Source organism: Thermobia domestica, chromosome 16, assembly GCF_964235325.1.
Source record: "Thermobia domestica chromosome 16, izTheDome1.hap1.1, whole genome shotgun sequence".
In the NCBI taxonomy this organism is placed as follows: Eukaryota; Metazoa; Arthropoda; class Insecta; order Zygentoma; family Lepismatidae; genus Thermobia; species Thermobia domestica.
In genome coordinates, this window is record NC_137469.1 from 185,957,298 (window position 1) to 185,984,874 (window position 27,577).

Consider the following 27,577-nt stretch of genomic DNA (forward strand, 5'->3'; position numbering starts at 1 on the left):
ATATATATATATATATATATATATATATATATAACATATTCAATACTCCACTGGTTCCCAAAAATTGGGGAGGCCACTCCTAAGACGCATGAAAGAAAATCAAGACGGCACAGATACTGAAATAGCATGACTTGCTAAATTATTTTTACACTCTAAAGGCGTCAGATAATTTTTATTTTCAAGCAAGAGTACCTAATCTTTGTATTGAACAAACTTCCAATTAAATATTGAGATTTAGTTTTACTGATTCCAATATGTATGTTCTGTTTGGAACAGAAACATGGACATTACGCAGAAGCGATGAAAAATATATTGGAGGCTTTCGAAAAAAAGGAGAGAATTAGTTGGGTTGAACGGAAAACGAATGAGAAGGTGTTAGAAATAGTAGCAGTAGGGGAGGAGAAAAGAATTTTAGATGTAATTAAGAGGAGGAAAAGGAACTGGTTGCGACATTGGCTGAGGAGGAACTTTATTATGAGGGTCATGCTAGAGGATATGGTGGAAGGAAAGAGAGGGAAGGGACAAAGAAGAATAGTTGGAGGAAAGTATTAAAACAGAAAATTGCTACGTCAAGACGAAGAAACTAGCTTAGGACCACCGTACATCGAAGCTTCTGAGTTGCAAGTGACCTGCCAATAATGGCAGAATAGCTATGATGATGATGATATGTTAGCAATATTGGTCAAAAAAGAGAGAAAAATAAAATAATAATGATTATAATCAAACCATTTAATATTTTAGAATAATTTGACTGAAAACGACTTAACTGCCCATGTCTTTTGTGTAATCTCAATTTATACAAATACTTTTGACCTATATTAGAAATACAAAAACACAGCATCAAACTCCAAGTTATTTGAAATAACGGTACAAAATCATTCTCACATGAAATATGGATTATTTATTGTTCTATAATGTTATGTCGATCAATCCTCGTGTGCCATATACCTGAGAAGGCTAAAAGTTATATTGATAAACAATTATTCAACGTATAAGCACTCGCCCATGAAAATCAAACTTGCAGTCACATACAGTAAGTTTTTGTCAATGTCATGAAAATATTATTTCGATATTAATTTTTTGAGCACACATTAAAAATCCCTAACGGATACTTGATCCTTGGAGTCAAGGTCACACCCATGTAGTCGGCACCTATGGTGTACGGAATTACCGATGTTGAATTCTATATTTTTCTTTAGTTTTGGAAGAAGAATACCACTAATATGTTTTGAAATGATATAATATCTAGTTTTACGTGCCACGATTATACACCGAGGGTAAGGGAGACGGTGATGATGAGAAATGAATGAAATGCTGGAATGAAGAAAGTAGGAGGAAACGGGAAAATCCCTAGAAAACCTACACACACGGTGTCTATCCACCAAAAAAAGCTCAAATGGTGCCAACTGGGATCGAACCAGGGACTCCAGCTCCAGAGATGAACGCTCTACCACTGATCCGGTACTTGTGCAAGACTCTTCCGCAAGAGTCTTGGTCTTGCAGATATGGTCTTGGTCTTGGTCTTGGTCTTGGTCTTGCATCGGGATTTCTGGCCTTGGTCTTGGTCTTGCATGCAAGACTCTTGCAAAAACTGGAAGACTAAGACTCTTGCGCTCATCACTAGTTCGATTTCGGGCCGATGCAAAGGAATTTATTTGGAAGAAAAGAAAAGTTGCAAAAGTTGGTTGCAGCTGCACCAAATGCAAGGAGAAATAAGTTGAATAACTGCAATGTCTTTCGTCTTGCTCCACTCGTTTTGAGCAAAGCCAGGAAATTTTTATAGTCTGGGCATCAACTTAACAAAAGTACTTTCCTTTTCGAGTTTAAGGGCAAATCATGTAACAAATTGTCATCCGATATTTTTTGAATATATATCCATCACTGATCACAAAAATGACGGATGCCAGAAAAAGCACATCACGGGCGGGGAGGGGAAAAAACAGAAATTGTAGCCGTTTGTATTATTCACTATCTCCGTAAATATTGAAGCTAGAGCGACCAAACATTTTTCATTTTGTTTGTCTAATTGTCTTCTACAATTTAATTCTAGTAAAATTTTGAGCTAAATATAATGGTTTTCTTGTTATTTTTATTTTTACTCAATATTGGTTGCGCACGAGGTCAGTTTTTTAGCCACAGATTATTTAGAAAATCGAATCCGGAAAGGTGTTTCCTCTAAACCTTTTTCGCCAACTTATGCTCTTTCAAAAAATGTATACTTATATTAGTGTAGGACTACAGTACAACCCCTCAAATCCGAACCTCGGAAATCCGAACACGTTCTCAGGAAAAAAAAAAAATAATAACTACAGCTGGAAAATAGTAAAAAAAAAAAAAAAAAAATAGATTTAATCACACAAATTTAGTTTTTTTAAGGTTTTAACATTTTTAGACTTAATATTTAATCAAAATCATTATCTAATTATATTCTTACAAGAAGACAGTTATAGATATGCGACAATCATTTTGGACATGAGTGTACACCGGCCAGTCAAGGTCACTGCCCTTTCGACCAATGGGCCACCCTGTCTAGCCTCAGTCGTTGTTTTACCGCTAATTTACCGCTAATAAGTACGTAACATTATTTCCCGGGTAATCCGAACCTCCCGAAATCCGAACAGGCTTCAGCCCCAATTAGTTCGGATTTGAGGGGTTGTACTGTAATAGTGTCTGAGGTATAAGCGAGTTTATTCTGTCGTGTGCAAAAATGTTCACGGTGGGGCCCAAGATTTACTTTCCCAGAAACGGTAGATATAAGCAGCTGATGATTTATATATATATATATCCTGGAAGTATATAAACCTGATGATTATGTCTGTCTATAATCTAATTAAAAATAGTTATTTTTGATATCAATTGAGAGGCTTTCCGAGAAATAGCCCTTGTCAAAACACAAAATTTCTCTGAAGAATCAAAACTGAGCTTTCTCTAGTACACAGTATGAGAAAATCTCCAAGTCTGTTTCTTTATACTTGTCCCTGATACCTTTCCCTCTTAATACTTACTGTAACGGTAAGAAATAAGCAAAAATAAGATACGCCTACCACATTTTATAAATGATCAGTTTTCAAATTGTTAAATTTTATTTACAGAAGAAGCACTTGCCTATTATAAAGATTGTGTACAGTTGCTATAATACAATAAATCTATAATAAGAAACGTAATAGAAGGAAACCATATATTTAAGAAATCTCTACACAAGAGAACAAATTATTTGATTTCTAGAATTAGGTGTGAATAATGTTATATCACTCTTATATCCTAAAAAGATAAAGAAATTTGCGGTGTCTTTAATGCATCATTCAGTCTTTATCACTCTGCTCATTAACTGATATTGAAGTTTTATACCCGCTCGGACAATTACACATTGGAGTGCACAAGAAACTGCGATTCTTGCTTTTTAAACTTACGCACTCAAGTTTCTGGCAGCTACACATTATAATCTGTTAACAAGCCTTGGGAATATCTTCGAGTGTTTTCTAAACTCGTCTTAGAATTTGATCCTCCAAGTACCATCCGGAGTCTTCTGGCCTTGGTAGATAGATCTTACACTTACCAACGTTTCTCAAGTTGCTGTTTGGTAATGTGATCTTTTTATATGTTGTTTCAGAGCATCACTAGTTGGAGGTAATCTCCCCAGGCTTCATTTTCCTAAAAGTAGGTGCCTAGCTCCATCACAGATCATCACATATTAACCTTGAGGAACTTTGTGAAAAAGTTCTGCAGATTCAATACCGTTTGCTGATAAACGAGTCAGTCGTAGGAAAAAGAAAAGGTCACAGCACTCTGAGTAAGTAGACCATAAGTAGATAATGCGTTACTGGAATTATCACCTTCAGAACTCTTTGTTGTTGTTTCTGGTAGTTTTAAAGATCAGAAGAGTCAAACATCGAGATTCATGTTCAATATTTTAAAGGGAAGTATGAAGAATCAGATTCTACAATGATACTCAATGCTATGATTCACAATTCAGAAAGAATTGTGGTGAGTAGAAACACCGATGTATTCCTGCTGTTGATACACCATTATGACAGAAATTCTTGTAAAGAATTATACATGATTGTGGGATTTTGCAAACAAGAAGGTTTATTCCAGTTATCACCTTTGCCACCAGTTATCTGAGAATGAGAAGAGAGGTAATGGCTTATCATGCTCCTCTTGGATGCGGCATAACGTCATATCCAGTTGGAACATCAAAGATCAAGAATTGTTTACATATTCTTGTCAGGAAACTGTGACTTTTCATTTTCCTTAGGACAGATTCGTATATCAGCAAGCGTTATAAAATCTGCAGAACTGTTTTTCACAAAGCTCCTCAAGGTTAATGCAAAGATCTGTTATGAATCTAGGCTCCTAGTTTTAGGAAAATGCAGCCTGGAGAAATTACCTGCAACTAGTGATGTTCTGAAAAAATATATAGGTATAAAGAGATCCTATTACAAAACAGCAGTTTGGGAAATGCTGATAAGTGTGAGATTGATCTACCAAGGCCAGAAGACTGCGGATGGTACTTGGAGGACCAAATTCTGAAGCCAGTTTTGAAAACACTCGAAGACATTCCCAAAGCTTGTTTAGAAATTACCATGTGTAGATGTCAGAAACTTGAGTGTGAAAGTTTGAAATGCAGATGTAAGAATCGCGGTTTCTTGTGCACTCCAATGTGTAGTTGTCCGAGCGAGTATAAAAATGCAATATCAGTTAATGAACAGAGTGATGAAGAAGACTGAATGACGCGTTAAAAACATCACAAATTTCTTTGATATTTTTTCGAGATATAAAGGTAACCAAGAAAGTTCTGTCGTTTTTGGGGGAGGTCTGTGTTCAATTGGCCCTCACACCGTGAGCTGAATGCGAATGGAGATAAGGCGAAGGCCAGTTGTTGATGTGAGTAAATTCAACATACTACCTGGTTGTGGCAGTTCAGTTACACCGTGAACTTGCGTAAGGACAGAGTGAACAAGGGACCTCCACAGAGCGTCTTAAGGGCGTGTGTGCTGTGCAAGTTCAAAGTGGGATCAAACGCCGTTGCAGCGGGGCCGAAGATATGCCAGGCTTTTGGTAAGGGTCTGACTACGCGGACAGTGCAGTGGTGGTTTAACAAGTTTAAAGACGGTGACGAAACACTCGAAGATGCACTTCTTGCCGGAATACCAACAAATCTACAAAATGAAGATCTTCAGACAGCAATTGAGGCGAACAGTGGCCAGACGTGTGAGGAACTGGGACAGAGTGGAGAAACTATTCGGCAGCACCTCCATCAAATTGGGAAGCACTACAAGTTGGGTCGATGGGTTCCACATGATTTGACTCCGGGCCAGAAGGCAACGGTGTTTCTTTGCTGACTCACCTGATTAAGGAGACATTTCTTGACAGGTTGTTGACATGTGGTGAGAAGGGCGACCTGTACGAGGCTCGACATCGCCGTTATCATTAGTTAGCATCCCACGAACTGGTTCCAAAACAGTCCAAAGCAGCACTGCACCAGAAGAAGGTCCTCCTGTGTGTTTGGTGGACTGCTCGCGGCATCGTGCATCAGAAACTGATACCAGCTAGTCAGAGCATCAATGTAACTATGTTCTGTCTGTAGTTGAGCCGTGTTCAAGAAAAATCCTCAAAACTCTGGAGCCAGCAGTTCTTATCGCAAAGGGGTCCTCCTGTTACGGGACAACCCTAAGCCCCACATGGCTAGGATGACCCGGGACACCATTCTATGCCTTGCATGGGAAACACTACTGCATTCGCCATACTCCACGACATTGCACCGTCCTATTATCGCCTGTTCCATTCCTTGGACAATCACCTTAGAGGACGCCAGTTCAAATCCCTAGTAGGGTTGCGAAGTAAAGTTACCTTCGTTTCAGGGCCCACCAAGTTCTACCGCGATGGAATCCATGGCCTTCCAGAACGTTGGCAGAAGGTCGTCGATGTTGATGGGGACTATTTCTGATTTTACAGGTACGTGTTAAGAGACATATCGATGTTCGAAATTGGTGGTTGAAAAAGAGACAAAACTTTGTTGGTTACCTTTATATAAGAGTGGTATAACAGAAATCAAATAATTTGTTCTCTTGTGTAGAGATTTCTTAAGTATATGGTTTCCTTCTATTACGTTTCTTATTATTGATTATTGTATTATAGCAGCTGTACATAATCTTAATACCAGGCAAGTGCCTCTTCTGTAAATAAAATTTAACAGTTTAAAAACTGATAATTTATAAAATGTGTTAGGCATATCTTATTGTTTGCTTTTTTTCTTACCGTTACAGTAAGTATTAAGAGGGAAAGGTGGTAGGCCTAATACATAAAAAACGTGGATAGCAAAACGTAATTTTACTTTCAAGACCTTCATTTCCCTTCCTTTTCCATATGTTTCTGTTTACTTACCAGAGGTGAGTATATGTAACCAAGTGAAAAAAGAACTTCCGGCACTTTTGGATATTGATATTTGTAATTGTAATAATAGCAATAGGGCTTATAGTACTACTTGGCTTTCGAGACCTATGAGTTTTTAGAGGAGCTAACTACTGGAAGAAATACATTTTTGAATAACTGTAATATATAAATTATTATATAAAAAAATGAATGTAACTATGTGTGCCTGATCATCACGGTCAAATTGCAAAGTCAAATGAAATTATTTTTGGTATATAGTTAGGCCTTAATCCAAACTGGGATCTTATATTGCTTTCATTATAATACATAATATCCTAAGGAGGTAGTGAGGATCCGAATTTTTGCGAAAAAAATTAGTATCTCGCACGCCGTTAAACTTACGGAGCTGAAATCAGTGTATTAACTCTTTATTAAAAATAAACAGAATGTGTCCTAGCATTTTTTAAAATTCTCCTTTATGAAGGAAGGGAGGCACTTTCTATATGTGGAAAATTGGTAGTGAGTTGGTTTGTAAAATGATCGAAAACGATCGATGTTATTTAAGAAAAAAAAATCAGAAACAAAAAATACCGTGCTTGGCTTCATATATCCATTGCTTTCTACTATAATAATTGCTGAAGCTTGTTTCTTATATGGAGCGCTTACAGTACAGGACAATCAACCCATAAAGTTGTGAGAAAAATAGGCATAAAATTTGTACTGCAAGCTTAATTACACGGAAATTTTAAGTTTGGATTGTACGCATAATTATATGGAAAATTTTACACTTTTTTCCCCTTTACGTTGGTTTACTTACCTTGATTTGGAACTTTGAAATTTCATCCTTTTTTCCACTGAAAAGTATCGATAATTCATAAAGGAAATAATTACACTATGATAATTTAATTGCAATTCCTCGTAATTTGACACATGGCAAACAGCAGTGTGGTAATTGAAGGGAAAGAAGGAGGGAAATTCCCATTCACCTCTGAACACTTTCCGGGAACCTCGTTCCCTTTCGCTTTCTAGACGGGGGAGGGAACTTGGTACTGGTATAAAACCTTCATGTGTATTTACAAAAATTAAATTTATAAACAAATAAGAAATCATCAGTTCATGAGGCTTTAATTGATAATTTATTCACAAGATTCCCTATCAAAGGTGTGATAGATGAAGTTTCTGTTCTACATGGGTCGACACTGCCAACTGACATGGTAGATATAGAAAAGATGTTGTATGGTGATAGAGAGATGATACTTCTTGCTGAGTATTTCAAAACTGACCAAGAAAAATCGTTATCAGACTTAAGTCTAACAAGCAGATTGTCGATGAGGAGTTGCAGAAATCGGGTAGAAGTATTATCAATTTCCACGACGGAGTGCGAACGGGGATTTCCCCTTATGAATTTACAGATGACTGATATTAGGAATAGACTAAGTGCTCAAACATTGTCTAACTTGTTGTTGATCAGTGTTAATGGCCCACCGCTAAACAAGCTCGAAATAGACGAGCTAGTTATTTCTTGGCTGAAGGATGGACATCATTCCGCTGCGGATGATTTACCACGAAAAAGTTACCAACAGGAAATAAACCCGATTTCAGATTTGTTTTAAGGTGGAAAATTACGAGTTATGGAAAATGTATACTTGTATTACTATGGGCTTATTTGTGTTATTCAACTTTGTACCTAATTTTTTAGTAAGTCTCTTCTTTGCTTTAGGTAATCTACTTTGAATAAATATTCATAATAATTGTAATTATGCTTATTTGTAACTTAAATTTAAGGTTGTGTTTTAGTGATTACACAAATTACAATTATACTTTATGGAGATGCTCTCACATAGGGTACCCGAGCACCTTTATACACTATGAAAAACTGATTTTTCAAGTCTGTTGTGAGAAAAATACTGTGAACTGGGAAACCATAACCTTTTTCACATTGTACAGGGGTATTTTCCTGCGAATAGAAATTTCTTTTGAAATGCGTTGAGAAATTAACACTTGCAAGAATACTCTCTTAGTACAAGTATATTTTAGGCACACACTAATTTCCCCCCACCTCGGACTGTTTCAATTTCGTCACTGACAAACACTTTACCATATTATATCGTAAAGCTCAGATCCACTGTTATTGTAACAGAGTGGTGCGTGAGCGATTGACTAGAAATTCAAACTCCAGTCCAATTAGTGACAATTTCACAGTCTTGTATTATTGGAAGTATAAACTCTTTAGTCAGTACAGAAGAGGCCGTGGATCGTGTTCAGAGTTGATGACGATGGATTTTGTTGAGTCAGAGTAGGTCACAGTGGATGAGAAAGGTTCATGGTGGGTCAGTGGGTCGTGGGTCAGGTTTTCATTGACCCACGCCAACTCTGCTGTGTACTAGAGAAAGCTCTCTTTCCATTCTTCAAAGAAATTTTATGTTTTGAAAATGTTATTTTCCGGAAAGCCCCTCAATTGATATTAAAAATGGATATTTTTATTCAGATTATAGACAGACTTAATCGTCAGAATTATATACTTCTAGGTATGGGCGTCTCTGGCATGTTAAAATTGGGGAGACGGGGATGACTAGAATGCTAGTAGGGCCCCAACTAAAGTTACGTTAAAATTATGAGTAAACTGAAATATACCTTACTAACGGGATCCACTCTTTCTACGTTTACCAACACAATTCATTATAATTTTCTTCTTACACTGGTAGGCTACTTGCCGAAAAAAAAGTTTATGTATAATATGGTTCTTAGGTAATTTCTTCACCTTGACATTCTTAGTGGTGAATCCCTATTCAGTGTTCTTAAACGCATTTGCAGCAGTATAGCTTTATAGTCCTTATATATTTCGAATTTTTAGCTAACAAAATCTTAACTCTCTGAAAGAAGTCTTGCGATAATACTCTTGATTTTATTGGGAATTTCGAATTTTTGATTTTCCCTCTTCTGTACTCGAATAAACTCAAAAGGTATATTATCTACCTTTTTGTTATTAATTTCGCTGAATGTTTTTGAACTTGTCTAATGAACCGTTCTCATTTACTTCGTTTCCCGTTTTAATGTCTAAAATGTACGGTTTATTCTTGCTGTCACGCGGCTCCTCAATGTATTCTTTCCATCTTCCTCCAACTCAATTCACTCATTAAACACTCATTTTTATCTTTAGTTTCTATATTGTCATAGTAGTTGTTCCTTGCTGCCCTTCTACAGAATTCGCATAAAATTTACTCTCATATATAATATTCAAACTTCTCTGTCCTTTTTAATTTCTCTTGTCACCTTCGCTTCTTTTGTATATTGCTTGTCATGTAGATTTACCTTCTTAATTCGCAGATGCATCCGTTCCTTCCCTTCTCCTTTTCCAGTCTTCCTTCGTCATGGAAACCAGTTATTGCTGGTTAAGGAATGAAAAAATTTTGCGCCTACAGCCGACACTACTTTGACAAACCAAGAAGTGTAACTTATTTAAAAGATATATATATATATATATATATATATATATATATATATATATATATATATATATATATATATATATATATATATATATTCTGCCTTTTCTGGTTGTAAATGGAGAAGCTTTGATATTTACGGTATTTATGTTTTGTCATTCCATTAATTGAAATATTTTCTACAACTTCCCTTTTCCTTTGAACATATAGATTCTTCTTAAACAGTTTCTTTTACCTTCCAAATTTCTTTTAATATTGCAGTTTGTTCTTAGTCTAATATTTCTAGACTACAGTACTTTTCTCAATTTCTTTTCACACCCGTAAATCCTTTCCTTTGTTGTTCCAAATGTCAAATTTCTGCTCCTTTGTACAGCAAAAGTCTTTCCGCTGGTCTAATGGATAGGACACACATGCCTTTGTTTCATGGGCTTCTGGGTTTGATTGTTGGTGGGAAAAGTTGTGAATTTGAAACCATTGCAGTGATTCGGATTATATTGTAAACAATAAGCCTATGCCTCTTTACCTTTGGTGCTGAAGGGGACGCTAACCTCAAATTTAACCAATGAAGCACTGTGCAGTAGTTGACATAATTACTTGACGAGTCTTTTTGATAATACTGCATCATTGACCCTAAGACTACTCCGCCATTACTATTCTTGTTTCATTTTACGCTCGTTTCAATGATTTTTGTCAATAACAGTAACCACTTAAAACTGGTCTTCTACCCTACTTTCTTCCCTTTGGGCTAGTTTATTGTTTCTCAGTCATCACTGCTTTCCTATTTTTATTATGTCCAAAATTATTGTCGCATGTCTATAAACATGTTGTTGTGGGAATATAATTTGATAAAGAATTCGCCCAGTATTTCTTATAATGTTAGTATGTTTATAATCGGCAAAGACATGTATGTGGAAAATTTCATGTCAAAAGAGCAGTAAATAAGAACAATGAAACGAAAATAAAACTTTCTTGTCCATTTAGCAACATTTTGTTTTACTCATCCTAATTTCCGTATTTATAATTATTTTCCTATCAAATTTATCACAAATATACATTTCCTGATTATACACACAGTATCAGTATTGAAAGTACCTGCAAAATCATTATCTAATTATATTCTTACAAGAAGACAGTTATAGACATGCGACAGTCATTTTGGACATGAGTGTACCTATACAGGTGGTCATTGGGAACAGCACCAAAGAACTTAGTGGAAATGTAACCTCACACAAAAACATGAAAAACATTAAAGTCTGATATTGGTACACGAATGTGTCATTTTGTAGCTGTAGCTCCCCCCTTCTCTTGCAAATTGGTCGGGACGAGAAAATGTGTTGATATAACTTTAGATTGATGTGTCTGATTAGAAATAAATAAAATCTTTAGGTTTTACGTCCCACGATTATTGCCGGCTAGACTAAAGAAGACGGTGATGACTAGAAATCAGTGAAAATGGTGGAATGAAAAAAGTGGGAGGAAACGAGAGAACCCAGAGAAATCCCACGCACACGGTGTTTGCCTACCACAGAGTTCACTTGGCGCGAGCTAGGATTGAACCAGGGACCCCTTGTACTAGAGATGAACGCTCTGCCACTGAGCCACCGCGGCCCCTTGTGTTCGGTTGGAGTCAGGGAGAAGAAAAAACACGGTGCTTGTTTTGAGCCTAGATTTCATTAATTTATAAGTGATGTGACGTCGGCGACACGGGTAGCATCAAATAATAAAAAAGATTCATCTGATCATATATAACCAGACCTTAAAGGCAGAGGGTAGTAAGCCATTTTTACTAAGTTTTCAGGAGTGTAAAGTTGTGTTTCACCCAGTAAATAAGTACCGGTAAAAGGTTTCTGTAGCAATTGACCTGAATTTAATTTATAATAAAGTTGTGAATGGTCCCTGCTGAGAGATCTTATTGCGATAGTTGTGTGTATTTCCACTGTTTAATAAAAATATTTTTAAAAAAGTTGCCAGACTTATCATCTTTTGCCTTTAATACCCTTTGACATTTCTTTCAAAGGCAGGGTATTAATCACTTCCTCTATTTCTTAAGAAGGATTGTTGAAAAGGTTACATAGATTTATTTTGAGGTTTGCTTTAATTAAACATCAATATACACGTGCATAGGCCTATAAGTAAAATGGAATAAGAATACAACAAAAGTGCAAGCAAACAACATTGTGCAAGTTGAGGATCATCCATGAATTCATTATCTTCTTCCTTAACTGTTTCAAGAAAAGTGATGATATATAGGGTTGATCTACTTCTTCAAATCTTGTAAGTCTTTGCATTTGTTGTAACTGATTGAACGTTCTTATCTGTAACAGCATTCAATGTTGTTCAATCGGCGATTACGCTGAACGAAATAATCTACAAATGATTTCTTGTATTGGTAACAAAATAGCAAATCTCTGCTGACACGAATCCACACAACCTAACTGAATCTTCTGTAGACTCTCATATCTTGTGGTTTATTAACTGTTCTCCAGTTTGTGCAAGGAGCTGAAATTGTAAAACTGGGTCAACAGTTGCGTGTGGACACAGATTTTTTGTTAGCGGCAATGAAATTTGCCTAGTCCTGACATATAGTAATCGTTTGGTGAGTTCTTCTGCTGTCTTTCTCAATAATGGCATCAAAACCAGCAACTTCACTATATGTATACCCCTTCAGTAAATATTTGCGATTGATAACTTCTAATTGCGGATGTAGTGCAATGATCCATGTGTGCAACAAGATAAGTGAGAAGTTCTTGTTTTGGGCAGCACAGTTGTCCCACCATAAGATTATACTTTTCACGTTGTGAGAAAGATCCTAAATAATAGAAAGCAATGCTGAAGCAATGCTATCTCTACCTCGACCACCAATACTTTCATCTCAAACAACACGATGGTATTTTCCGTCTGTTGCATCAAAAACTGTGTAGTTGAATGTCCAGAGCTTTCGTTTATAAAATCTTATGGAGTTGTTAAGTGTTGACGTTTCTGAACACTTTTGTAAATCCACAAGCAGACTACGATGAAACTTGTTTTCACTGGATGTATCTTTGTTCGTAGATTTCAAGTTGTAACGAAGATCTCCTTCGTCAATGTGCTTCCTGTGCTGTTCCTCCACAACCACTTTTTCATCTTCTGTACAACTTTTTAGTTTGATATTAAATTCTTCAGAAACATTAGAAGAATCCTTGGAGGGAAATTTGAAAGCGATATTGAAATCTTCATTGAATACTAGACGATAAATTGGTTCCTTTACTGAGGCCAGATTTCGTTCATTGCAGATTTCAGTATACAATTCATACATCTTTGCTACATACACTTAGATCACTTCCAAGGTAAAGCTTCTAACTTTTGTTTCTGGTGTAGTGGCTCTGAAAAGATGGGAGTGTTCTTTTACAATAAGGATCTTTGCTAACTTTGTTTGTAGGTATATGATGTTCTTTTCCATCTTTGGAAATTACTCCACCTGATGAGGCACGCCTTTTCAGGATTGCTTTGGCTATGAACTTGCTTGAAATACTTAGTGTATTGATGAAGAACTGCTTACATATTCGCTCCTTTCTTCCTTCAATCACAAAACCGCAAATACGACTCATGTCTCTTTGTTTTTCGCCAATTCTTGGACACTTGGTTTTCTTTGGAGTTTTAACGACACACGTCTTTATCGGTCCCAGTTACTGCATGACCAAAATTCTTCTTAAAGTTCTCTCTGCTTCTTTTCACCTACACTTATACACTTGTTCTTGCAATTACACATATCCTTTATTTCCTTGGCTTGCACCACAACTGGATACTTACCGCAGAAATCCTCAAACATCTCACCCTTTAATCGTGCTTCCTTTGCCCTGTTCCTGCGCCACTGTTCTTGATTTGGAACTTTTCTCCGTTTTCGCTTAGTTACTGTTTCGGTATACACTTGTATTTTTGGGTCAACTTCTGGCACAACAGCTGATGATTCAGCTTTTTCACTAGGCTGAGCTCCATAGTGTGGCTGTTGTCTGTCGAGTTCCTCCTGGTGTTGTTGACTTTTGCTATTATCATCTTGGAACAACCTTCTTCTAACCTTATAAGTTACATTTTCATCTTCATCTGTGTTTGGATCGGTCGAAGGATTGTATGGCGATTCCGAATCAACTAACGATTTTTAATCTGATGACTGAATAGTTTTTGACAAATTAACATCTTCACTATTATCATCTTGCTCCACACTTTCGTTGTTATCAGATTTCGCTTTCACCATTTCCAGTATTTAATATCCACGAGTGAAACGGCTGGACATCTTGCACTGAGAACTGATGCTACTGCAATGTGGAAACAGTTATAAGTCAGATATACTTGTGTATGAAAGCGCCATCTACAAATTATACAGTACTTAAAAGCAGAAAATAATAAGTCAGATCTTGTTGACTTACTTGTTTTTGCCTCTAAGTGCCTTCGGAATATCCAATTTTATTGTTGCTATTTCCTTAAGTATTCATAATGCAACCAGCGTTTCTTCCACACTTTTTTTTTTTGGGGGGGGGGGGGCACTGCCCTCCGGAGCTGTGAGTTTGGCCCGCGGACGATATCAATATGATACGTCTATAATATAATAATAAATAAAATAGTACCAGCAGTGCCCCCCGGAATAGTAGTATGACCCCCACCGGAACACTTTTTCTGAAGGAACGACAGAATGCAACTACAAGTTTTCTAAGAAATAAGACATATCAGAACATGACAATAACTCATTTTCACAAATGCCCTCTGCCTTTAAGATCCGGATATACGGAACTGAAAATTGTCACATATTGCACATCAACTGCTATATTAATGACATCTGGGCTCAAAGTTAGCAGTGTTTTCTTACTCGACTTTCATCCGACATTTTGTTTTCAAGTTACGATGCGATGAATATGAAAGTATATGTATCTAATATATTTTTATACACTCAGCAAATTTCTTGTTCATTCGTGAAGCTAGCATGGGAGCAATACAGTATCGTTTAACCATTCTAGCAAAATGTGTATTTAAGGAACAGTGGCTGACGCTGCCAGGGGTCCCTAGTTCGATCCCAGAGTCTTTGAGTTTCTGGTGTAAATCATTGGGTTTTCTCGTTTCCTTCTGCATTCTCATTCCAAAAATTCTTTCATGTTTAATTATTTTCAGTAATCATGTCTCCCTTAGCAGACGACCAATCATATCATAGCTTTAGTATTAGTTTCTTAAAGTTGCGTATCTTTTATTACTGGTTGTTCACGTAATAAGTATATGAGTAAGAAATACATCGTTTTCCTTTCACTGAGAAGTGCTTGAATAAGTAAATTTTTTACATAATTGAACTTTGAGATAAATAAACAGATTATTATAACAATATCGTTTTTTTCTTTCATTTCAGGATAGTTTGAAATTATTTGTCGTCTGTATCTGAAGGCTGAATGTAAAACATGAAGAACAGAAAAAGTAAGCTTACTAAAACTTCATCTTTAATTATTATTATTACTATTAATATTGGATTTATACTTTTTATGTATTCTTGTTCAGCATTGTAGCTATACCAAACGTGGAATGTCTATAATATTTTTAAAAAAATACTATCTGTGTTGAGAACAATGCATTATTTTTACTTTTGAGCAACATTAAGGGAGAAGAAAGTTCATGAAAACTACTCGTATTCGGTGCTGCACTAAATTGAGAAAATGGAACAAAGTTTTGTATTATGTTATGTTAGGAGCAATTTGTGACACACGACTGTTCTTGAGAATGGTAATTAGCAAGGTTCGGATTTCTATTTCTTAAAACCTTTGACAATATGAATATATTTATACAGTAGAGCGTCGATTATCCGAACGTCGGTCAACCGAACGACCGCTTAACCGAACTGTGTACTCGCTCGCACCTGTTACTCTCCCACCCTACCGTTCATCACCCCCCTCACTCCCAAACCAAGTTTCCCACAGTAGTCGCCGCACTGAGCCACCGCTGGCGGAACATTGCTTCTAATGGGGCTTTCGTAAGGCGCTGCTGACCGGCCAAGCCGCCAGTCGCTGTGTTTCAACAATCAGCACACTTCTTTTTGGCAAATAAACATGTACAGTTCGTTTATCCGAACAAACCAGTTTTCCGAACATCCATGTCCCCCAATTACTTCGGATAATCGACGCTCTACTGTACTCTGAAAAATGGTAGTACCTTCATCTTCTGCCCTGAGTTCGGTGCCTTTCTCCATTCCCCGTTCAGTGAATCATCGGACAATAAACTGACATTCCTCTAGTGGGACCGTTCAAGCAATGAAATACTTACTCTACGGTAAGTATATTACTAGAGCCAATGACTAATGTTAACTGTCTTCACACAGACATGGTCATTGGGGAGTCTACCGAAGTTTCATACCCTGGTAGGCTCATCTAAGCAATAAGGGATTATCTCTCTTTTACGTGTTTAGGTATTGCGTATATTACGGAGGCCCGTAACAATAAGGTAAAAAAAAAAAAATAAAATAATGTGTTGAGGTGACACATGGCGTAGCTTCAATAAGACCTGGGTCAAGAGACTCCCGGTACATCTCGACTTCAGCCGAAAGCTTGGTTGAACTCAAGCGGTCGAATCGCACTTCAAGAAAAGTATGGGATTCTTTACTGGGCCCGGCATCTATCATGTACCGTCGAGACCCAGAAATGGTAGAGCATTAATCACTAAATTCGGCACCTACGAGAGGTGGGCGATCGAAACACTGGTATTTGAGGATTGCACCTTCATACAGCATGTCTTCCAACATAGGAAATAAATTGACCTCCTTACTACACGTCATTTCCTAAGGCCTTCTCTAGAAATTAAATTCATTCCCTCAATTAAATAGCTTTATTAAAATAATTAAAAAAGAAAAAAAATACTAAAATTTATTAACAACATACCACTCGGCTAGGGCCGAGAATGATCCTCTAGATTTTAAATTTCCTGTTTACTTATGACTAGGTTTTCACATAACCTTCAGGCTGGTCATGATGAGTTTCCCTGGAACACTAGAATTAATCACAGAACAAGCTGTTTAGCCTTTCCATCGATCTCGGGCCACGGTTCACAAAGCATTCGGAGAATTTTAGAGAAAGTCAACAATCACCGTGGGTGGTTTATTCTCCCAACAGTTTACTATTAATGAGAATTACCTTGAATTGAGATCAGTCGATCACGATTCAGTGTAGTTCTCCGTGGGAAGCCTTGCTAGTTGAAAAACCTAAGTTTTAAAGAAAACTGGAAAAATTGAAATAAATCTCCAAATGAGCCAAATTTGCTCGGAACAACGGGAAAATTATACGCTAGTCGGGCGTTATTAATATTGGTGCTAACAGTTATAATTCGAGTTGTCAACAAGGGACGAGTACGTTTCAGCTCCTTTCGAGACTATCTCATTAAAACAGAATGAAAATTGATAAAGTTATTAAAAATATTCTTAAATGCTTAAGTTTTCGAGAAATCTAATTAAAACACATTACAGCATCAAGTCAGACTATTTCAGCCTAATACAGTTTGAGTCTACAGTGCATAGACTTTTATACCATGCCCAGGTCGGCTGGGTTCAGTTTATGCTTGCTGACACAGCCGACCAACGCGGCCAAAATAATAAGGGAAAACTTTAGATTTCTTTGGTCTGCCATGGGCAAACAGAGACTAAGTTTGCTTTGAAAATCGCTTAACTGTTAAAAATTCCTAACTTGGACAAAATTCACCTTAGAACTCCCGTTTTTGGGACGGAGGAGGAGCTTGCTTACTCTCGGTCTTGTTCCTAAGCTGGCGGACATGGGTGTATGTCGACTACCTTACTGGCTTTAACCACCGAACGCGAGTTTTTGTTATTTTCACATGTTTTTGATTACATACTCACCGCGTGGAGTCTACACGCGTAGCAAGTCCAGATAAACACTGCGAAAAAACTCCTGTCGGACCCCGCGGGGCTCCAAACTCGCGTTTATATACTCGGAAAGTAAGGTGACCATAACTTTGGGTCGGCCCACAAAAGGAGGGATAGGATTTCTGTAACCTTGGACACACCTCTTTAGAGTGAGATTGAAGAAGACGCAACAATAGAGAGATATATATTATTTCCGTATTTGTCTGAATACCGGAAATCGCATCTGTTTATGAATTTCTGCAAAATCCAAATTTTTCATGAACACAAAGTTTTATATGAGAAAACAAAAGTAATTTGTTGAAGAAAACAACAATTTAGCTGAATGTATTAAAGTAAATTTAATGAGAAGGAATATTCTCCATGTCGCGCAATTATCGTTCACAACAGCATTTTTCCTCACTATCTCTGTTAAACATCAGAGATCGCCGTTAATTCTGCTTGCCATTACTCACATACCAATCTCTCTTTACCTGACTCATCCTCTATTTATCTCATGTATTACATTCATTACACTTCTAACGCAAAATCCAGGAATCCAGGTTCCGACCGATTCAAAGCAAGTTTACGGCCTATTACGGCTTCGCCAGTGACTTACTTCGGACCTAGGATAGAAGTTTCACACATTAGGTATGATCATGCACACAGTCGGCCAAGATTCCTATTGCGTTCAGCCAACCAAGTACAACTCAGTGTCATACTTCGTCCTCCTATTGTTTTATTACATAACATTTTAATGTGTACCGAGCTCGACTGGGAGTCGAACCAGGACACTTCTCATTCAAGCTCCAACCCAGCAGAAAACGCTGTTTTTCTATCCTAGTGTCACTGAGATTTTAAGGTGAACATACAGTCTATCCACATTATCGACTCATTATCATGTTTAAAATTTTAATTCTTAATTATCCTTTCCTTTACATATAAGCACTGCTTAAACTTAAAAGAAGTGAATTTCTTATCTGTCCGCGCTTCCGGTGGTAAACTCGACTACAATTTCCGTCAACATTCTATGTTAATGTTTATTGTTTGTAGTTCCCTCAACTTCCCTTATCCATGATACGTGTGTTTGGTGCCCATTTACGAATCTAGACAGGGCCGTATCCTGACAGTATAAGGCCCAAAACTTGTATCGTAACATCCTCCTTCACTCATTGGAACTGAAGGTCACTATATGACCTTCAGTATATTGGGCGTCCTCGCCCAAGTTATACTGATGGAGTTAGTGCTATAGCTTGAACAAATTAGTTTATGAGAGGAGAGAGGGTTAATTTATGTTCACTCAGTTTCCTGTATCGAGAGTACTTTCCTTAGAATTAACTATGATTTTGATGACTTACTACCAGTACTATTACTTAGGATACTAGATCTACTATTACTCTATTTGAACTCATTATGATTACTTATACTCTGTAGAAACTCATTAACACTCTTCAAGACTCATTAAGACTTCGTAGGAAGCTCATGACCTCTGTGTAAAACCCCTACCTTTGTGAACATTTCCATATTACTTTAGCCCACTTGGTTATATTAATTTTGTTATAGTAGTACAGCGACTTCATCTGATTATGTCTACAATCTACCTAATGTATACCTTAATACACTTTAATATTCATGCTTCATTCATATTACACTGTTCTATTTGTGATTTCTTTTATAATTTCTATATTTCGTATATCATTCTTTTACTATTTCCTTTGTCACAAGGTCCTTTCGTTTTTTTTTACGTGATCAGTTAACACACTCACTAGTATGTTTCTTCATGATTTTAGTCATACGTCATTGGATTATGGAACAGGTATTAACACTTGATATTATTACTTATCCATACAGGTCTTCGAATCTGTAGTTCCGCACCAGGTTTCACGCCTAGGCAAGAGTTCTGCTATGATAATGTTCGCACCCACTAGTAGTTACGTATTTTCTTGTGATTTCATTGGAAAGTTCTCCATTGGATCACTGTAAAGTTACTCTCAGTGTCTCTACCATTATCCCTTGGGTATCTTGGCAACATATTTCTTAGTCGGCTTTCTTGTGAGCGAGGTGTCAAATTCACTTTGGTCATTTCCATTTCAGACCAATTCCATGGTTCATTATATATCGTTTCCTTGGGGTTACAGTCTTCAGTGGGGGCTTTTTAAGTTATGAGAGATTTAGCCACAAAAACAGATGGGAGGCGTGACTGTGCCTCTAGTAATTTAAAGAAGCTGGCCTAACCGGTCAGTAGACCAGGTTGGCTTAAATTGGAAGTATAGATGCTAGAGAAGGCAATGTGTGCTTATGAATGTGACTTTTCCCTCAGCTTGCTTGCTCCGATTTGATGGCCTGTCTTCCCCTTTAATTTGGATAGATGACATTCTGTAATTCAGCGTGGCGTAGCGTATATACTGCCTTTAAGGTTATATCAAATTCAGCTCCACTGATAGAGGCTTTTAAAAGTTATACGAGATTCAGCCCCCAAAAAAGAGCTGATGGGAGGCATAACTGTGCCTCTGGTATTATAACGAAATACTGGTCCGTAGACTATGTTAGCATATATCAGAAGTAAAGATACTAGAGGAAAAAAACGTGGATGTGTACGAGTGTGATGGTACGTCTTTCTTAGGTTGTCTCCTTTTGTTTGGTTCAGAATGGATGCTCTGACTTTTCTCCTGCTTACGTCTGGTACTTGTAAATGATACGACGATAGATGTCTTCCAGCTTAATTAGTGGAAGGCTGATTAGTGGATTTTAAAGAAGATATTGTCTTTCAGATGGGGATGTTAACTTTTGTTCCGTCGTATCTACCCAGAGCATAGAAGACGAGGAATGAAACACGTAGCCTTCTAGGATTTCCTTCATTTATTCCTCCAAATCGTAGCATCCTGCTCACGTGCCTTGGGGTCCAAGAATGGTCTACCAGTTGGGTTTTGATCATCCTTAACAGGTTGTCTGGGATGCATAGGTGGACATCGCTCGCCTCTCATCTCTGTCAACGCCTCACAGGTTGTCTTTTTTTTATTTCACTATTGATGGTTTATATTCAGGTCATGCTGTGCTTGAGACGAGACGAGACAACGTTTTCTCTTGCCAATAGTGTTTTGATTCGGGATCCTATTATTATTATTATTATTATTATTATTATTGTGATTAACCTATAATTTTGAAATTGTACATAATTTTTTCACTGTCTGTATGAAATGAGACATAGTCTACATTAGATGTACCTGATATAAGATGTGTCTAGTTCTCACCTCTTGCACAATTATGGATATATACTACTGGCTATGATTCTAATATTCGTTTGTATGAAAACTGATTGTGCTATTCTTGAATATACAAATATTTGAAGAACGTTTTATTATACTTCGTGTTTAGTGCTTCTGCTCAACTCTTTCTGGTTGCCTTCTTGGTCTTCTTTCTCCATCATAGGTTGTAACCCTGAAACGTCATAGTTTTACGTTACTTTAGAATTCTGGATAGTATTGCCAGCTTGAAACGCACCATCCTAGGCTACGGGAAGCCAGCTTGGGAAGAAAAAGAAAAAAAAACTATTGATCTTAAGATGTATCCGTAGCTGACGTTAAGGGAAAGGGAAAGGAAAGAAGAAAAAAAAATTGGGTCGCCGATATTATTCCGTTCTTACGCTGTAATTATAGACCAGTAAGCACAACGCTATTTAACTCCAGACTCTTGCACACTAATGGCATCGTCGATTATGAGGAAGAAGAGGAAAGAAAAGAAAAAAAAATCATTCAGGACAACACCACATATCTTGCAACTCTGTTTATTTAACTCTCCTGTAATAACGTATAATAATGAAACTCTCATTAGCATTAATGAACATGGACAGCTAGACTCAGTTGAAAAAAAAATATTCGTATGTATTCAGTCTCAAAAGATTCCAAAACTTCTAGCGCCAACACGACTAAAATATGAGTAACAACAATATTTGAACAATATCCTTAATAACAATAGAAGAGTTGTTTACATTTTTCAGCTAAATATTAGAACATAATGCTCAGTAGGCTACTTCACAGAGAGGAATTCCAATTTCATTACTGTTTACAAAACATCTCACAGCAGAGGGAGTAAGCGTGCGGCTGCGTCGACTAACCTTCCTCTCTAAACGCATAACGTTTCCACTACTTCTACAACCAGCCGGTAAGAGGGCATTCCCTGGACATAACTTGTCATTAACAGCGGCGGTAAAAATAACATATTGCAGAAACATTATAGGAAGTACAAGACCAACCAATAATTGGACTCTACCCCTGACATTGTCACATCCAATGTGAGTGTTATTGTATGCCCACCATCTTCGACGTGCCGTACTAAACTAGTAAGCAACATTATAGCTGAAATATAACACGACATGGAGACAACTCGGAGATTTCATAAAATTTGTTGTGTGGCGACTTAATACTCATATTGTGATATATATATATATATATATATATATATATATATATATATATATATATATATATATATATATATAATGGACAATACGGAATGCCCGCTACTGGACAGACATGAGCTAGCCATCGCTAATCAATCTTTACTTTGTCAAACAGATACTTGAGGAAACAAACAATACGGAGTGCCCACTACTGGACGAACATGAGCTAGATGGTGGCGAATGATACGTCATACATTTACACAACTGGGAAAAGGATTTTTTCAAAGCAAGAGAGAAACGGTGTTGATATCAGACTACCCCGCTGGCGTATGATTCGACTTACTGGATAGAGACTCACTTTCGTTTACCCGGACATGTTACGGACAAGATTTACTTTAGACAATATTATAGACATCGTAGAATTGATGCACACAATATGTAAATACACTGAGGAACCAATGATTAATGAACGTACGTATATTATTTTGCTTTATAAAACGACTTGAGACAGTAGGATAAACACACGGTAATAATAATATAACCTTTAGATATTGTAGACAGACACAACTTGGACGAATGTATGAACGGTGGACAAGTTCTTCACCACTTCTCGGCCGACATTACTTTCTCCACAGGACGGAATATAGTTACCTGGAATAGTGACCAAAGCTCACCCAACTGATCCCTGCTTCACAAGTAGACAACACCGCCCCCCCCCGGACCAGTACATCAGGCTCCATTCGGGACGACATCCTAGGGTGGCAACCGGTTCAGAGCACTTCTCGACATCTCACCACGTAACAAGTGCAACCATAACCTCGGCGCAGGTTGATCAAACGATGACCCCTCCTTGGTTAATAGCAAGTAAGCACGTTTCACCACTACTTTCACCAGGTAGACAGAAGTTTGCTGCAAAGCTGCTACAACACTCACATTAGCAATAGCGACCGCAGTCCAGGAACATTAAATCCCACAGAGGCAGGCGTAACAGACGACGAATAACAGAGGACGGAGTCCCTTATTAAGGAATCAGATAACAAAGAATCACCACGTCAAGAAGACGAGAAATCACTACTTCAAGAGGACGAAGTCATACGGAATCGAATGCGGTTCTGGAGACAATAGAGAAAGACTATTAAACTTCAGCTCTCATCACAGCAGTGATTAGCGGGCGTTACACCACTTCCAGCAATATTTTGAACACGACCAAACTGAATGTTCATAATTGGAATTTCCTGTAATTCATGGCATTACATTAGTCCAGCATACCGTTAGATTATGGCAACTCTTAACGACATTTGTGATAAAAGAACGATCACTCACTGCACTATTCACGATAATTTCATGTCCCAAAAGACGGGAGTAAAAACTACGCCTCCCTCTTAACTACCACCATGTTTGTTACAAAAGGGCGGAAACAAAAGGGAGCGCTCTTCCGCAGCCCGCTCGCTCCTGATTGGTCGCTCCTTACTACGCATCAGAGCGTAGTATCGAAACAACAATTTGAATAATAAAATATATATATCCAAATAAAAATAAAAATTATATGAGTGAGCATTTATATATGCATGTTCATAATAATCCCCCCGTTTACATGAAACACAAAAATTTAAATTATTTCAAACAGTCAACGCTATTCACGGAAACCGCTCAACGCGAAACATAGACATACAAAGAAAAGTAGCATATTCTGACTACATGCATTAGTCCAATTGTCGACCATCTTGAATCCTTCACGAGAGTCGAGAATTGAGAAAATATATATGAAAATAACACTAACTAAGAGCTGATTAAACATTTCCACAAATAATCTCTTTGAGAAAATGTAACGCTCAAAGAGGAACGTTACAACCCTTCCTTCCGTATTTTCTCCTTTTGGACTTCGCTGCTTGGACATGGTTAGGATGCATCTAGAAAGAAATTCTCAGCACAAACATAGACAGGATATACCCACATATTACCTCCAATCGCACCAGTGTGGGAGAAATTAATTGCCGGAGATTATTGCTAACAGAATATTCGTGAAAGGAGAATATTTCTGAGGAAACACTGCTTATTATAAAGTTCCAAATATATATAAATGTAGGCTTCAATTATTTCGGTCAGCCAATAAATTGGAAGGGGAGGCTAGGCCTCTTGCTTTCGTACCAGATCCGCCACTGGGTGGTACTGTTTCAATATAAAGTTCTATGTTTTAATTAAGGGAATGGCACTGATATATATATTTAACACATTTAGAGGACTCGGCTGTATATTTCCATCTCAAAGTCGCTCGTTCTGACGAGACCAAAATAATTTTATTCTGTGATATTTGTTTACTAGTGCTTTACAATGTTAAGTTATTTAGAGGCTTAAAACGTGCACAAGGAAAGATTCTATGAATAAACGGATATGTGGTTTCCGGTCTGTGGTTCATTGATATAACAGACGTTCTCAAGATTCTGAGTTGTTTTAGTCTTTCTTCTTCAGATTGTGTGTACTTACAGCGGTTGCACTCGGAGAGAACTTTTCGTCTCTGAATTTCAGCTCCTAGGCTGTAAGTGACGTGTACAAATATTGGGAGTTATTAAAATCATTTGGGGAAAATTATTTCCCGTTTCCTTATATCACCGGTAACCATACTAATAGTGAAGGATTTTATTCGCGATTTTTGACCTAGGGTAGCCGAGACATTAGGGTGGGGAATGGCTCTTCACCAAATGCCAATTGTGGACCATGCCTTGTTTGGCAATCAACTCCGAGTAGGTTTCGTTTTTTATACCATTCTATTTTTCTTGTTGACTACCTTCTCCAGTCCGTCTGTGCGTCCATCTGTCTGTGTACTATGGTTACCTGCGCATTTGTCGTGGCGCCATCTTGTTGAACGCATTTTACCCGAGGTTTCCATAAAATTTTCATAGTACTCCTCAGGAGGTGTCTTCACGTTGCATTCTTACTCCTAACGCCAAAGGTAATTTGCTGAAGGTTGAAATACGCGATTTTGTCTAGAATAGTCCTAACAATTGTATCTATTTTCCACACACATTTCTGATAAAATCGGTAAGGAATAGTTTATTCTTGAGGAATGCCTTTATGACATTTGAAATTTCCATATGTAAATTATTTTGTTTGTATCTCCTAGACATATATTTCAGATATGGCGACGGTTTACACAGTTTAGGAAATTCGTAATACAGAAGTTTAGTGTGGTGTCCCGTACTTTCTTGTTTTCTTTTTTACTCTATAAGTTCATGTATTTTATATGTAAGGGGAACCATATAGGGCACAAAGTGTATTAGTGGATGCCCGTAACCGCTGACAAACGGGTCTTTGGCTCTTTATTTCCTGTACTGGTCCTCTCTAGGTACGTCACGATTTACTAGAAGAGCAACCGATCTTACTTACTGAAGAAATATTACAAGGTCTATGACTGCTATTTACGGGAGTTCTAATCTGGGTTAGTAAGAGCAAGATTACGTTATCACTTCCGCTGGGTTTCTGGTCTGTCAAAAAACACTGAGACTATATATGAATATTTAACCGCTTAAGACGAACGAATTCCTACTCTTCCGATGCTATGAGTGTCCGTCTGTCCGTCTGTGGATAACTACATTTTCCTTTCCTGCCCATACTGGTTTATTATATTTATATACGTTATTTCAAACTGATATCTACAGATAGATTTATATAATTTTATCATTACTATATTAAATTATATTATCTTATAACTACAACAGTTAATTAATTACATTCATCTATCCCTTTGGGAGCATATGGTAAAATTTGTACCATACGGGTGTTTCATATTCATGGTACATTGCGTTATAACTCTTCTATTTGAGCTTTTTCGTCCGGTTTATTTTTCAAGTCCAGAGGCATTGTAGAAGACTTTACGTATGGTTTTACACCTTCCTGCGTCAAGACATAGCAGGTGATGACGTCATAATTCTAAAATATATATTTTCTTTTATATGTTTTCTTTTTCGCCTATATTCATTATTTTTTGGCGGGCTTATTTTTGCACGTAGAAGATTGAAATTTTGCACAAACATTCAGTCCAACGAGTAGTATTTACCAGATTTTTTTTCTGATTTCTGCGTTATAACAAAGGGGATCCAGAGGGCCAAAACGTTGAAAAAAGGATATTTTTACCAAAAAATCCTTTTCTTCGGGATTTTCCCACCTTAGATACATGATGGAGACGTTTGAATGGTACCGCCTGAAAGGCAGTTCTATTCTGAAGAGAATGACGAGCGAAACATGACCCTAGGGTAATTAGGGAAGTGTCAGGGAATTTTTATCAAAATATACTTCTGTATAGGAAAATTTTGGACATTTTCGGTATTTTTTGTGGGCTTATTTTTGCACCTAGAAGATTGAAATTGTGCACAAACATTCAGTCCACCGAGATTTTTTTTTCATATTTCAGTGTTAAAACAGGGGGGTACAGAGAGGCTAAAAGTTGAAAAAAGGGATATTTTTACCAAAAATCCCTTTCACGGGATTTTCCCGCCTTAGATACATGATGGAGACATGTGAGTGGTACCTCCTGAAAGGCAGTTCTATTCTGAACAAAATGATGTGCAAACCATGATCCTAGAGTAATTAGGGATGTCTCAGGGAATGTTTACAAAATATCCCTCATTATACAGGAATATGAGACATTGTCGGTATATATTTTTTGGTGGGCTTACTTTTGCACCTGGAAAATTGGAATTGCGCATAAACATTCAGGGCACCTAGTAGTATTTATCAGACTGCGTTAAAACAGGGGGTCCAGGGGGGGCTAAAAGTTGAAAAAAAGGGGTATTTAGACCCAAAAAATCCCTTTTTTGGGATTTTCCCGCCTTAGATACATGATGAAGGCACGTGAATGGTACCGGCTGAAAGGCAGTTCTATTCTGAAGAGAATGATTAGGGGATTATAGTCCTAGGGTAAATAGAAATGTCTCAGGAAATTTTTTACCTGAGATCATGGTGTTTTACGGTAATTTGGGGCATTGTGGGGATTTTTGATAAAATTTCTCCCTCCCTTAGTATTCAAGATATAAACTTGGAATTTGGCACACACATTCAGTATACCAAGTACTATTTATCAGATTGTCTTGAGATCTCTACGTTCTCACAGGGCCGTTCCAGAGGGATCCAAAGTGTGAAAAAATTTTTCCCTCGAAATTTTCACGTTGACATCACTTTTCCCTCTCCTGATATATGGTATGAGCATGCAAGTGGTACCATTTGAAAGCCAGCTCTATTCTGAAGAGAATGAGGTATGGACCATGATCCTAGGATAAATAGTGACGATGCAGTAGCTGCTTGACTGAAAGTCTGAAAAATACCCCAAACACCCCGGATCCCCAAAGGGCTATAGTACATTATTAATACTATCAATTTTATTCAACTAAAATTACTAATTCAGTAGAGTACAGTTTATTATGATTGTCCTCGACAGTGTGCTTACTGCCTAATATTTACTCTCTATTTTACGGTATCATCCCATCTTTCATGATTCTTTAAGAAAATCAC

The 27,577-nt window shown here is 37.3% G+C and overlaps 1 protein-coding gene across 2 annotated transcripts in view; it reads left to right on the forward strand.

Moving 5' to 3' along the window:
• The window catches only part of LOC145673562 (uncharacterized), a 97,678-nt gene that overhangs the window by 44,356 nt on the left and 25,745 nt on the right, over nt 1–27,577 (forward strand). For both annotated transcript variants that reach the window (XM_081743387.1, XM_081743386.1), the window contains exon 2: nt 15,187–15,251. In XM_081743387.1, the coding sequence (XP_081599513.1) occupies nt 15,236–15,251 (16 nt within the window). In that variant the 5' untranslated portion in view covers nt 15,187–15,235. The remainder of the gene's footprint in view (nt 1–15,186; nt 15,252–27,577) is intronic.